The sequence below is a fragment of the Archocentrus centrarchus genome, chromosome 22 (genome assembly GCF_007364275.1).
Source record: "Archocentrus centrarchus isolate MPI-CPG fArcCen1 chromosome 22, fArcCen1, whole genome shotgun sequence".
NCBI classification, from domain to species: Eukaryota; Metazoa; Chordata; class Actinopteri; order Cichliformes; family Cichlidae; genus Archocentrus; species Archocentrus centrarchus.
In genome coordinates this window covers 29073467-29088847 of record NC_044367.1, presented here as the reverse complement: position 1 = coordinate 29088847, position 15381 = coordinate 29073467, and the positions used below count along the sequence as shown (strand labels likewise).

At 42.0% G+C, this 15381-nt stretch overlaps 1 protein-coding gene across 8 annotated transcripts in view; it reads right to left on the bottom strand.

The window, feature by feature from the left end:
* zdhhc14 (zDHHC palmitoyltransferase 14) overlaps positions 1 to 15381 on the bottom strand; it is a 60388-nt gene that overhangs the window by 18620 nt on the left and 26387 nt on the right. For all 8 annotated transcript variants that reach the window (XR_004019027.1, XM_030718348.1, XM_030718342.1 and 5 more), the window contains exon 4: positions 4048 to 4200. Coding sequence is in view for 7 of the 8 variants with exons in the window: in XM_030718348.1 (XP_030574208.1) it covers positions 4048 to 4200 (153 nt within the window). In the remaining variant the exon portion in view is untranslated. The remainder of the gene's footprint in view (positions 1 to 4047; positions 4201 to 15381) is intronic.

Below are 15381 nucleotides of genomic sequence, written 5' to 3'. Positions count from 1 at the left end.
TTTGCAGTTTGTGTCATTTCATCTTATCAGGGCATCTTTGCTGACCTGCTGAAGCAGCAGAGACACCCACGCTTCCCTCTCCTTCCCACCTCCTCCATCTCTTCTAGGGGGACACTGAGGCCAAGGGGAAAAACTCTCAAGCATGTCCCAGGTCTGCCCCTGGGGCCTCCTTCCAGTGAGACATGCTCAAAACCAATGCCCAAGAGTTCGTGGCCATTTGTGAGGGTAGATTGAGCGTTACATTGTCATGTTCACCTTCACTGTAACAGACCGGTACGGCGTCCACAGCACCAGTCTGTTCACGACTGAGGGGAGAGTGGAGCGGGAGACAGATAAAGTCCTCCACCATTAATAAATTACTTGACTTTAGTCCTTTAAAAAATAAAAATATGACTTTAAGACATTTTTGTGAGCCTGAATTTTTAAAATCAAATTTAGAACTTAAAAAGTTTTTAAGGATCTGTAGAAATGCAAATGCCAGAAAAGATGCATTTTAGAACAATCTGCTGCAGCTATTAAAGGATTAAGAGTAAAATAACTCCTGTTTTATCTTATTACCTTTATGGATCAGGGGTAGACTGCAGCTAATGTAAGATGGGACAGCGGTGGCATTAACCTTTAACCAAAACCAAAAGCTTAAATGTGCAGCCCTAAGTTTTCATATATGAGTCCTGTTTACAGTGCTATTAGCATAATTTCCTTAAAGGGGTCATTAAAACTTCATCTAATGCCCTCTAAGTCAGCATATCGGAAACAAATAAATAAATGACAGCAAACGGGCCTGAAATCCACCGTCAACAGCGTCCAGTCACAACTCAAATCCAAACACAGTCAGACTGTCTCAGCCTCTGCTGTGAGGAAAACAACAGAATATGACTGCAGGGGAAAGGAGGTGGCATTTGTGTGCTTCATAACTCTGCACTTTTATAAGCTTCTTCTGACTCCCAAGGGGATAACCCTCTTAAAAGGAAGTGACTCTACCATATTCCTATCCTCCACTTGCACCAGGGAGGGCCTATCCATTCTGGCTCCTTACTTATTTAAGAGCTTGTTATCCCTCTGGCTTTTAGAGCAGCAGCAGCAGAGAGCGAGAGAGAGAGGGGAAACACTGCCAGAGTAATCCCCATTTACAGTTTAAGAATAAATGCCAATCAAGAGAAGAGGTCCCAGAAAAAGTCTTATCAGACATGCAAATGTAAGTCCCTTCTTTCTGCATATCATCCAATTCCCTGAACCCTTTTTCATCATTAGTTGGGTGGAGACCAAGAGCTTTGAGCCTCAGCTGGAAAGTATTATGAAAAAGAGCTAAGAGTTTATCACCCACACCCACCTGCAGTGTGGATAGTCACACTCCACGTCAGTCTCTCCTGTTTCATTTCCCACAGCTGAAATCTAAACAGGGTGTTCAGACCTCATAACCAAGGATCTAGACTTTATGAGCTCGTACTGCTCTGTGATCATGTCCGGGGAAAGCCTTTGATTACATTTGGTTTGTAGGAAACGTATCATAAAGTGAGCCTTCCCTGTTGTGTTTCAGTATTTGCATAAAGTGTGCACCAATTCCGTGTTTGCGTTAAAACGTACATCCTCTGGTTGTCAGAATACCCGCCCTTTAATCTCTTTGCTCAGCTTCCAGTCCATCTTCCTTCCTGGCAGCGTGCATCTGCCACATCTGATTACCACCACCTCATCTTTTTTCCTGTGTTTACTACTTCCTCATATTCATGTCCCAGGTTTTCAGTCAGCTCCTCTTCTGACAAGGAAATAGACAATTCAAAGCCTGAGCCATCTCTGAAGAGTGAGGAGCACAAAACCCAGATGACAGAGATACAGACACAAAGGTCTCTGCATCTCTGTCTCCATCTTTTACTAATTACCTTGCTGTGCGCCTCAATTGTCTCAAGAGACTGAGCATGTGATTTGTGGAGCAGCAAAAAAACATTTCAGCCTTTTTTCCTTCTAATTTCTGTCTATGTGGAAACCTCGAAGCCTTCAACATGTATTGTATATTCCCTGTAGACCCACATCACAAACTAAACATTTAGCTTGGCTTGAGTCCATATACACAGGTGTAATCTTTGCAGTTACTGATAGCGTTTCCTGTTTCCTGGTTACATGAATCAGATCTTCCTCAGACTATAAGAGAGAACAGCAAAAGCTGGACACGTTCACTTTTATCCTTGTGGGTCCAGGCTATCCTGCTTTATGTTTTCTATGCCTCATTAGAACACCAGGAAATGAAATTCCCTGTTTTTCCATGGAGAGAGAAAGACCCAGGATCATTACAAAAAAATGAACAAAAACAAACAAAAAGGAAGAACAGGACTTGTTGTAATTCTAAGTATTATAATGAAATGAGAGAAAACAGCAGTCGGGAGCGACTGCAGGAGCTCATTTTAAAAGCATATAACAACAAACTACTGCTTTCAGTTTCATGGCACAATCCCAAAGGCATCCCCAGAACAGGTAACCGTCTTTTTTACAACTCTCAGATTAAATGCTGGGTCTTTAATGGTGTATCTTTACCTTCATGCCCATTCTGGAACAATTCTTTGCCTGCTGCAGGTTGTAAAACTCCTTAAAACACCCAAATGAAACCTCACCTGTTTCTACGGCTGTAATGAAACAAACTCTTAGGGTTAGTAACATTGCTGGCCAGAGACTGCATAAAAGATGGATCTCACTTCCACATCCGACAAGTGAAGCCGTACAGTACCTTAAACCATCATTCTTCCTAACTGCCACCAGGGCCCAAACCCGTGGTTGCAGAAAAGACTTCAGAAGTGAAACAGCCATTGGACCTGACCTCTAAACGCTTCCTGATGAGATTATGGGACCCCTCACTCATTTCAGCTCCTCAGTTCATTCTGTAAACTGCAGTCATTTTTCAGGGCATGCCTGCAGTTTTGCAGTAGTATACGCCCCTCACTCCTCACATCCCAATTCAAAACACCAACATGGAGATACCGAGTGCGCTCAGCTCGCTGCTGCATTAACGGGACTTCATAAACTGGTGGGTGATGTCATGTTGGCTACATCAATCCCTGTGTCCTGCTTACACTGCTGTCCTGTTCTTTCTGTCCAAATGTTTTAATATTTTTATGTCATCAGGTATGAATGTGTATAATGGGCTGGGGAAAGAAAGGGTAGTCTATTACAGCACCTCCTGTTGTTGATTTTGTTATATTTGAATGACTTTATCACCCAATAAAATTTTCCTTCCTTCCTTTTTAATGGGAAGCTCAAACTGTTTCTTTTTGCAGTTTTGTCATTTCAAATTTTTTGGTTTCTCTCCATCACCTGATCAGTTCTACTGCCCGGAGTGAGGCCTGTAAAGTGACAGGGCTTCAGCGCTGGAGCTGTAAGGAGGAAAATACACCGAGGTATCATCATGAGGACTGTGAGGTGTTTGGACAATAATACAAATGAACCCACTGATTAAGAGCCAGAGGGAACAGTCTGATATCTCTCGTGGAGACATGGGTGCACTTACACTTCCAGACCACAGTTTGAAATGCAGAGAGATGTAATCTCAGGTTACAGAGAAGGAAAATTTCTGTAGTCTTCATCTGTTTAACTGCGGTAACTGGCTCTGGATAATAATATACAACCCGGACCACCGTCTGTGTACCGGTGACTGGACCGCCAGCTGTTTCAGATACAGTAAATATTTCCTCCATCATGTATTTGTTAGATTTTACTTATTAAGCTCATTATTGTATCATTAGATTTGGATTTACTGCTGTCTTCACTTTTTTCTATTTCCTAGTAGACCGAGCTCCCTTTCTTTGAATTTTTTACCCTTCTGAAGTATTTTGTTTTGTGATCTTGAATTTGTTTATTGAGCAAGTTTGCATTTCATATTTTGGCTACTTTAACAGATGAATTCCCCAAATTTTGGGCACATCTGACCTTTTATTAAAATACATATAATCCAGGAAGTGGACGGTGAGCAGATGAATGCTCTGGCATTGGTCTTGCCTATCTGTGTTCATTATACTCCAAATTGCACATTCATAAACTCCAGAGTGTGTGACTGCCACTCACCCACACAGTTGTCACAGAGGCTGCAATGGGAGGCACGTGGTGGTCTGAAGATTTTGCAGGTGAAGCAATACTTCAGTTTAACTGTCTGACCGTTGATGACCACCTCCTTGGTCCTGGGAGGAGGCCTGTAGCCAGTGCTGCCATTAGCCACATCTTTGGGAAATCAAGGAGAGAGGAAGAACAAGAGAGACATAAAGATTAAAGCTCCCACATACACTGCAGCATGCATGTGGCATTATTGGTGCATTATTCCACTGGAAGGGTGTTACCTGTTTATTTGGAAGTACAGATTAAAATACAATAAAAGCAAGAAGAATATTTCCTACAGGAATACTACTACAATCACATGAGGAATGTACTATAACTTTAATAGAACAGAAAGAAAATGACATGTTATTAAAGATGATCTTTAGGATGGTGTCTATTACGGTCTCCACTACTAAGTAGATAACTCCACTGAGAACACTGCTTTTATTTAAAATAATGTTAGTTTGTCCAATTACTTTTGATTCCATCAGTATAAAGGACTATGTATAAAAATGGCTGTAATCCCTGAACCGTTAATGGAATACTTTTTCAAATTCCTTGAGCTGAAGCTGAAACTTCAATCATGTCTGTCTGATGTAAAATCCTCTGTGGTGGTCCACGGGGCAAAACTACTGTCCAAATATTTTTGGGCCTGATTGTAATACTTGTAATACCTACTAAGTGGAATTACTATGACAATCCTCAGACTATATTATGAAAAGAAAAACTGCTCTGAATGGCTTTTGGTGTAGGAAGGTAGCAGCAATGACAGGCTAAAGTGTAACGATGAGAGCAATGATCATCCATGAAAAGGTACAGGCTGGGTCCCATTATTGCTCTGCTCACTTTGAGAACTTTCACGCATGCTGAGAGGAGGAGATGGTGTGTGTGGGAAGATAATTTTGAGATCATTTACACGGAAGCCTGTAGCATTGCTAACAGAGTGGTGTGTGAGTGTGTGTGTGTGTGTGTGTGTGTGTGTGAACAGGGGGTACGGGCTGAGAGGATTGTGTGGGTGTTTGACATTTCTAAAGGAGAGCAGAGGAAACGCAGCCACAAAGTTCTCTTCTATTGAATTTGTCTCCATTGTGGTCGTTACCCACAGAGCACCATCTCAGTCACACTCCTCCTGCTTCTCTGCTGACTCAAACAAATGAGCGGAGAACAATTCAGAGCACGATTCACCTTCCACAGTGTTAATGCTGCATTGTTTAGGCATTCATTGCACCGTAAAATCTATATGAAATTACCTCCTATCAGGCAAAATAAAGAACTGTGATAAGTGGAGGGTGTTTCTGAAAAGTAAAACCTTTTTAAAGCATATTCTCAGATCTGCAGCATAATGCTGGAAGGGAGGACAGCTCCACAGTGACAGACTCGTGTCATTCACACAGCAGACAGGAGAGTGTTCATGTCAGGCTCCAATTTATAGATCAGATGTGCCACTGTAATGTAAAGTATCAGGAATTTCTGATGGCTACACCAGTTCTCATTTGTCAAAACAATAGCTGCGAGTGTGTCTTAACTAATTAGCTTAATATGAAGCCAAATCTCATTCTGTGTGGACTTTGCATGTTCTCCACAGACTGTGAGGGACTGTTCAAGGTGCACCCGGATGGACGGGCAGCTGGATGAGTGTCAATCTTGTCATCAGTGCCTTTAAAAAGCAGTCTGATTCTCCCAGTTTGCTCAACTCAAAAATGACAGAAAACCAGCAGTGTGAAATTTTGCTGCTAATGTTAGTCCTGCTCTTGCATGGTTTCACTCCTTCTTATCAGACAGATTCTTGTCTGTTGTAATGAAAGAATTTTCCTCATCATCATCAGCCTCCCTCTCATGTGGCGTTCCCCAGGGGCCAGTTCTTGGTCCTCTTATTCTCTAGCTGGTTGTTTCCGTAGGGCCAGGTAATCCATAAATCCAGTCTTAATTTCCAGTGTTGTGTGGATGATACACAGCAATATGCTCCACAAACAAACAGGTACTGAAGAAAATTACCATCTCATATCTTATGGTGAATCTTTGTGATGTCACAGGGGAGTCCAAATCTGAGGTCTTTTTATTCTGACCCCAAACCTGAAAAATCCTCCAACATCAAGCACTCTAAGGGGCTCGACGTCGCTCGCTCTCCATTCATTTCCTATGGAGCTTGTGCGATGAGGCGACAGTCGCTTGCCCTCCTCCAGCTAAGCGACCGGCGACATTCGTGCATGTGAAATTTCGAGCTCGTACACGTAGACGTGCACACGCGACCAGGCGACGCGACACAAGAAAGTTGGAAAATGTTCTACTTTTGTCGCTGTCGCGTGGCACTAAACCAATCAGCAAGAGTTTCATTGACTGACCAATGAGCGGAGAGTATGCTACACACTGCAGTCTGCAACCACTTTCAGCAGGAAGGAAAGCATCGTTTTAGCTGGGTTTGACTTTCCTATATTATATGACACTTCACGCAGTGATTATCGAGTTAAACATAAAAGGCAGCCATATGAGAACGTGTTGGTGCAAGACTAACGTTAAACAGACGGATAGAGAGGACTTTTGTGCTAATATAGGATGAACGCGAGGTTGTCTTTTTCTTTTGTAGAGGAGACTTAACAGCAAGATTTCTGTCAGTTCTAATAAAATCTTCAGACTCATCTTTATTGCCGTGTCTGACACGGACTGCTTTTAAAATGTCTAAATCCCTCCAGTTTCATAACCAATCACATTTCTTGGAGACGAGTGACGTAAGAGCGCGATTCGCAAAGCTGCCGTCGCTATCGCGTCCCGTGTGTTCGGTTTCACCCCAGTGGCGATGCGACCCATTCGTCGCGGTCGTTTGTCGCTCCCCGTGTGTCGAGCCCATACTGCAAAAGTTCGTTTTTTTCTTTAATCTCAAGCAGACACTGAAAAGGTCCTCAATGCTCTCACACTTTTCTTTAATGATTTCCTTATTTCTTATTACCGTATTTATTTATCTTACATGTTGTACTAGTTTGTCCAGGTTTTATGGTGTGATTTCTTGTGTTTGTAAAGCACTTTGAAAAGTGCTATAAAATAAAGTTTTAGTATTCTCAGACACCAGTCTACTCACAGCCCGGCCTTAATCACCACTATTCCTGCAAATCGACAACGTCCACACCTTAAGCACACATCGAGCAGCCCATCAACATTCAGTGCACGATACACTCAGAGCAGCTTTTCTGCTGAACAAAGCCATTTGAAAACTCCGCCGGTCGGGCGGCCGAAGCTTAGCCTTACATCAGTGTCTAAAGGGAGATCCCTCAGAGAGATGGGCCGGCCCTAAGAGCTCCAAGCAAGATAATAAGGCAGACTGGAAAGTGATGTAACAGAACACACAAACACAAACACACACACACACACACACACACACACACACACACACACACACACACACACACACACACACACACACACACAGCATGCCCACTCAAACCCTCACACTTAAAGTTAAATGACGATTCAATGTCAGCCAAACTCAGCCTGGTGCTGCCTGCTGCGGTATAAAGAGAAACTAACTGCCATCATGTTGAGTACAAGAGGAGAAACTGCAGCCTGGAAAACAATTCAGGTAAAAAATGCACAGCGTTGCTGACCTTTAACTAAAGGCTAGAATGATGAACCTGAAACCAGAGTGAGGCACAAAAACAAGAAATATATATGTTATGATTTATAACCCATTCAAATGCCAAATATAGGATTTTGTCAATTAGGAATATTAAAAACTGAGGCTCTTTTTGAAACCCTAAAGATTTGCATCTGCATGCTGTAAGATTTACAGACAGCAGCACCTGAAGCTGGACTTTTAAAAGTTATTGAGATGGAAGAGAAGCTCAAAAGGAAATAAAAAAAGCTGAGGGTAGCCCGGTGGTGAAGCAGGCGACCACACGAATATGCTGTGCCGCAGTGCGGGCAGCGTGGGTTCGAGTCCCGGCCTGTCACTAGTTTGCCCGCGTGTCTCCCTCCACTGCCAATAAAGCCGCTGTGGCCACAAACAAAAAAAAAATGATGTGATGGGTATTTGAAATTTATAATCAGGTGATTAAAACTCACATATTTTTAAATGCTGCCTTGTTATGATATAGCGCCTTGAGGCGACAGTTTGTTTTGACTTGGCGCTGTTTTGCGGTGTACATGACAATAAACTTCTTGAATCTTGAATCTTGAATATAAATAAAATTGAATTGAATTGAATTGAATTATGATGCAAAGGTGGAAAAGGCTCATATATTAGAAACCATGCACTATGATTAAAAACAGGTAACATTCACATTAACAAAAATTATGTTTAGATTCATGTAATCATGTTCAAATATTTAGATTATTTTTATCCACAAAAAACAGAAACAATCCTCGAGTGAGAAAAATAAACAGAGGGCCTGCAGCCTATTTCTGAAGGAAGCTTGAGTTTGTTAAATATCTGGTATAACTGTAGAGAAACCCTCCGAGTGGCCACTGGAATACTGGCTGCTGCTGAGGTACGCCCGAGCTGTCTGACAGCTTCATTTACATTAAACCTAAAGCCGGATCTGGAAAACAAAGGGATGCTGTGGGGATCCTGGTTTGACTTCATCAAGTTAGAAATAATAATGGTCTCAAAGAAATTATATTTCAGTTTAATATTTAGCCAGATTTTTCTTATTTGCACAGTTAACGACACACTCCTAATTCCTCGTCACAGCCACTTCACCTGGATAAATATTTTTATATTCGTCCTGTTTCTTAACCCAGTTCATATTTTTACTCTCAAATTTCAAATGAATACAGTTTGGAAAGAGATTATTTTGTGCTTTTTACATCCTCAGTCGTGCTTACGTCAACTAAATCACAGAAATTTAAGGTGTGCAGTTTAATAAATAGTCTGTTGGTTCATAATATTTCAATCCATTCATAATCCTTAAAGCTTTTTTTCTGCAGCAAATAAACTGGATTATTTTGATTTTTGAGTGTTTCCTCCACAGCAGACATGTATGCAACAGTATGTCGAATTATTTTTATTTAAGAAATCTTTAGTTGTTGATATTTTTGTTCTTATGGGCCTTCCAACACAAATCTATTTTCATGCAGTCTTTATTCAAATTCCTTGGCACCCACATCAGTGAAGACCTCACCTGGACCTACAACACAGCACAGACTGTCAAGAAAGCTCAGCAGAGACTCTTCTTCTTAAGGAAACTGAGGAAATTCGGATTATCCCCCAAGCTCCTCAGCAACCTTTACAGATGCACTGTGGAGAGCATCCTGACAAACTCCATCACGGTGTGGTATGGAAACTGCACCAGTCAGGACAGGAAGGCTCTCCAGCGTGTCATCAAAACAGCACAATTCATCTGTGGAGCTGCCTTCCCATCACTACAGGACACTTATAATACCCGGGTAATAAAGAGGGCACACAACATCATCAAGGACCGTACCCACCCACAGCACACACTGTTCACACTCCTGCCGTACAGGAGTGTAAAAGCAAGAACAACCAGACTAAAAAACAGTTTCTATCCACAGGCCATCAGGCTACTGAACCACTGACTGATTACCAAACTGTGATTACCTGCCTTTCTTTCATCTGTATATATCTGTATATATTGCACTTGCTTTATTATTTATTTATTTTTATTTTCTACTTTTACTTTCCTAATATACTAGTTCTTAAATTTTATTTTAACTTAGTTGCTTATTTCAATTGTTTGTAAAGCAGTCGCAAGTAAGAATTTCATTGCTCAGCATAACCACAGTGTTTTGCGGTGTACATGACAATAAACTTCTTGAATTAACTGAATTAAAAGGACCATTCAGCGCAGTTACCCTGGGCTTCAGTAATCTGGATGAAGTGAAGCAACATGCATGTCAGGCAGTTAAAACAATGGAGTGGGTCTATTTCAAAATTAAAATCACACACTAGAAAAACATTTGATAATCAAGTTTTCAAACATTATTTAAAGCGACAGAGCTAAGGGCAGGAGATGTGGAAGATGTGCTTATTCCCGTTTGTCACGCCAATCTGCTTCGGATTCATGCTGAGTATGATTCCCGAGCGGCGTGGAAAGCCGGCACTGCTTTTTTGTCTGCTGTGGTTTCTGGTGACAGGACTCCAAAGTTATCAAAAACATTTTTCAGGGTGGATTTTTTTCAGTTCTGTCAAATTTTGGCCTGTAAAAATCAATCCTTCACCGGAGCGAGAGCTGGAGTACGACACAGTACAGAGGTGTGATACATGCAGGCAGCCAGTCACATTCGCAATCACACCTATGGCCAGTTTAGCTGGAAAATTTTGAATCACCAGTTCACCAATTATGTCTTTGAACTGTGGGAGGAACTGGAGAGAAGCCACATGCCTGTGTGGATTTAAGACATCAATTATGAGAGATTAGAATGAGGCAATCTTTGCCTCAAAGGTAAACTGACACAGGCCTTGGGCAAGACCGTGAAGACTCGGCTCAGTGGCCTGGCTACAGAGATGTGACATCTGTCTGAGTAAAGTATGACAACGAGGAAGACGGGGCGGTCACGTAAGGCTGCAATGTGTCAGCAAAGCTGCTGCTTCACCGTGGACGTCTGACTGCGAGACCACTGGGTGAGAACGAGGCATGGCAGAACCAGAGAAAGAGTGGTGCTAAAGCCATTATTAGCCATGTGTTAAAGCCTTTGGGGCAGGGTCAATCCAGGCCAAAGTAACTGCTCCACAGCAAGTTTGTTTGTCACTGTCTGTTATTTCTCTTTTCTCGTGTGCTTCAGTGAAACAGCTCCACAGTGATGGCTCTATTTCTGTGCATTCCTGTGTTAGCATCCCCTGCAGCTCTGTCATCGAATCATTTCTTTTTCTCTTCCCGTCACTGCGGATCTGTGAACAAGCCATCAGCAGCAGGGACACAGAGGAGACAAAGACTAGAGAAGATGGCTGTTTTACATCAGGCACAGTAAATTGACTCCACAGCTCACTTGCTCATGACACAAGCTGCCAAAGGTTTGGATGAACCTGTGCCTGTGTTATGTAACACTGCCCTGGGTCTTTGGACGTTTGCACACAGACGCCACATGTAGAAAGCTTTACTTTAGACACATTTTAAAGCACCTGTGACTCACACTTTTGGTCAATTCTAAGGCGACACTGTGAGTTCAAGCATCTTCTGCACATGGCAATAATTATGCTTCTTTCCAATTAGTTTTCCATCCACCTTCTCATCAGCTGGTAAATGCCTCCAAGCAGTTTCTCTTTGTTTCAGTGTGATGAAGAACCCTGTCGTGCTCTCTCTTTATTGACATTCCCCCTTTTATCAGGAGATTCACAGACGCTGAAGTCAAGATGTCGATTAGGTTTGTAACAGAGCCTCTTTCCACTCGCTGCAAACCGTTACTTATTATGAAGCCAGTAACAATGAAGTCAAACACAAATGTGATGTAGGGCACTCAGCAACACTCAGCATGTGTAAGTATAAGCATGAATGATGAGCAGACCATAATTTAAAACTTGTTATTATGAATTCATCCCTGACAGGACAGGCAGGCGGATGTGGAGTATTTTGGAATTCAAAGAACAAACCAGGCTTCAGCACGAGTTAAACAAACTGTGCTTTCGATACACCGGGTCACTGCGAGGGTATCTCTGATCTCCTCTCATAGTCGCTGGTGTATTCTGGCTGATATTTCTCCGCTTTTTGAATTTGGAGAGTTAGCGGTCAAGAGTAGGTCAGATTCTGTGGACTGCACAGTCTATGATGATTAATGAGAACTGGTGCCAGCTTTTGGTGGCATTTAACAGTGCAATGGTCAGCATTTAAGGGACACGTATGCCAAGAGGAAAAAGAGGACATCTTATGATGCTAAGGAAGCAGCTCATGACCATAAAAAAATCATTTAAAAAGAGAAAGAAAAGCTCTGGCTTATTTGTGGTGCACTCTCAAAATTTGCCTCCAGCCAAAGCAAATTAAATGCTACAAGCAGACCTACAAGGTGTTAAAAATCCAACAAGCATGTTTGCAATGTCTTATCGCTGCAGGCAAAGGAAGCTGTATCCAATATGATTACGCTGGCTCTCCTCATAGAGAATGGCTCAAGCTCGTCTCTCTCTGGTAATGGGGTGTGTATTTGAGCTTGCCATCTAAATTAAGTTCCTGCCAAGGGCACAGGCAAAGAATAAACAAAGTAATTAAAAACAGGGTGCAAGTCAGAAAAGAGACTTGAGAGCAGAGCATAATGTGGGTTTGGTGATAAGATTACAGGAAATGTGTTTAATAACTGCAGCACACTTCAGGCTCGTTATGATATTATACACAGCGGCTGAGCACAAAGAGTCACGGTGCACCAACACCGGCTGTGTGGAGTCAACCACAAAGCATGAAGGCAGCAACATAAGAGCATAAATAAAGTTTAAAAATAGAAACAACTGAAGTTAAGGAGCAGGAAGAAAATCTACACAGTGCAAACCAAGGAGCACCTCAGACCTGAGGAAGGACAGGTCCTTATGTAGGATGGCAGTTTTTAGGTGAGAGGACGGGGTACTAGGGGTAAGGATGACCTGGTGATAACACACTGAGTTAGAAAACCTGTGATATATTGTGGAGCTGATCCACACTTTAAAAACAATTAACATTTTCTTTGTACCAGTCAGAATTGAAGCCTTTGCAATTGAGAAAGACTGAAAGTGGAGAACCCAAATATACAAAGGCAGAGTGGCCGCGCCCACAGGTAATAAAAGGTGGGGAGACCTGGTCCTGTTCTAGAGATAAACCAGCATTATTTAGCCATGATTCCTGTTGGTAAAAGCTTCACAACGTCACTGATCTGACTGTTAAAGGTCCATGAAAAACACCAAGACTCCAACTACAGCTCAGACTTGTGTGCTTAAAGGGCCGCGTGGCTTTGCAAGGATATTCACGGAGCTGGGGGAGGCAAATAAAGTTCAAGGAATTTTTTGCCATCGGGTCGAAGATAAAAACAGCGTGACCTGCATAACAGTGACGCTGACTATCGTGTTTCTGAATGACGTAAGCGAGCTGTGAAATGTATACTTGATGCTGCATTTAGTGGAAGCTGGGGATAAAGAACAGTTCCTATTTGGAGAACCTGTGTAAAACCCTGCAAAATAAATTCATATTTTAAAAGAACGCGATGGCTGATGGGGTTAAACAGTGAGTGAGTGGAGCAGGAACCAGAACAGATAAATCATTTTATACCATTAACAGAGCACACTCTGTAGTCTGCTTCATGCCTCATAAATCAGAAAAAGATGAATAACAGTGAATAAGTCGGTTTTTTTTAACCCCGTGACTTTGTTTCATTAGTTCAGTTTTTGTTTAAAATATAAATATTTCACAGAAATTACAAACTAACATACCAAACTCAAGTCCAAAAAATGAAAATATATTTGATTTTGAGACCAGCTGCATTTATACTACAGTTAGCCTCATCAGACTGAGTTCGAGTTTGACTGTCTGTGGAGCACTTTCAAACTAGTCCAATAGTCTGATCTCCTTCTCCTGTATAATCAGCTATTAAATCAAACACCAGGAACAGCCCTCGACTGTACACACGAATGTATGTGCAACAAAAAGGGAAGAGAAAAAAAATCATGCATTTGATGTGGTTCTAACTTCAAACAGCCAGTGATGAAAAGCTTAAATGTTGCTGCATTCCCTACTGATGTACCCATCCTTCCTCCAGCAGTCCACGCTCTAAGCCTTCCAAAATCTATTTCCTCTGCTGGCCTCGAGTCTGGCTGGTAGCTTTGGAAAAAAGAAAAAAAAAAACAGCAAGGCTGTCCTGACATTCACCGACCAGCCTGGACCACATTAAGTGGGAAAAAGGAAACAGGCAGCTCTGACCATCTTTCCCTCTGATTAATGCTTCAGAGAGTCTTTCGGATTTGGCGTGTGATAGCTGAACTGATGCCAGCCTGTCTAGTCCTGACATATTGGGCAGGCAGGCAGACATGCACAGACATCAAACGCAGTACACTGAAGAGAAATCAGCTCTTGTCTCAAGTTCAATTCGAGATAAACAACAAGCTGTTCTGCCTTTCCTGACCCCACACTCCTTCCTCCAATCATTAACTGCATCACAGTGAGACTGTGGATGACACAAACTGCATTATGTCTCACATAATTCTCACATTTCTGCCTGTGCAAATGTGCCATATGTGAGTCTTTATTTAAAGGTAGGAAAAGCTCCAGGCCAACTGCTCATGATGATGGCATCAGAGGTCGACCTATCAGCTGTCCCCTGTGAAATACAAGGATGCTGAGACCTTAATGTCTCATATTGTACAGACATCTGGTCCTTCAGTGTTGAGCCAACCGATCAATAAGAGCGGTGTCCTGTTTGAGCCTCACAGTACTTTAACTTGAAAACATTGTTATTTATTAATGAGGTAAGGGATTTACAGCGCTACATAAAACACAAAACAACAGCATTCCTCAAATGTCTAGTTTTTTCATACCTCATTCTAGCTTTGATTAACTTTAATAACATTAGTGCTCACCAGTGCCATCTCGTTTGCAGTCAACATTCAACTGCAGGTGTGTGTTTCAGTTTCTGCCCATTCATAAAACTGGGTCGGCAGCACTTATACAAGTTTGGTTTCGGGTTTCCTAAAGCAGCGTAGTAGTACGGATGTTGGACAGAAACAAAGTAAAAGATGCATGTTTTAAAATGAAGACGCATGGATGGAGGTGGATGTACAGTTGGGTGAGTGTAACCCTACACAAATAAAATGTAGCAAACCAAAAAAAGTAACTGAGCATGTGGCTTGGAATGGAAAGAGAGATATTACATAAAGTTAGCGATGCTCACAAAGCCTAACAGTCAGCTGCTTTGTTAGTATGAGTATCTGCAGCTACATAAGGATATATGAGAGCTGTCTCAGTCAGATTATGTTGCCAGGAGTGAGTCACGCTGCAAGGAAGAGGAGGACCTGAAGGAGAGAATTAGGAGCGCATGACAAAAACATGCATGTGTAAATTCACTGATAACTTAAAATAGACAACAAATCCAGATTTTTTTTTATGCTTTTTCATCTCTGCACTTAGTAATGAAGAAGAGAGGCCTGAAAGAGACGGGCATACGCTGGGCTGGGTGTTGCTGGGACTTGGGATGGATGATCAAGTTAAGAGCTAACAGATGTGCTGCTAATGTCTTGCATATCAAGCTTCCACACCATCATTTAAACCAGAAAAAGCACTGCAAGAGCATGCACCCAGGAAAAAAGGAGAGCGGGGGAGAGTGTCTGAATGGAGAGTGTAACAGGAAGTGTGCAAAAAGGCAGTCAAAGCATTTTAACAAAGATTTTTCTGGCTTTTTACTAGCAGCAGGAAA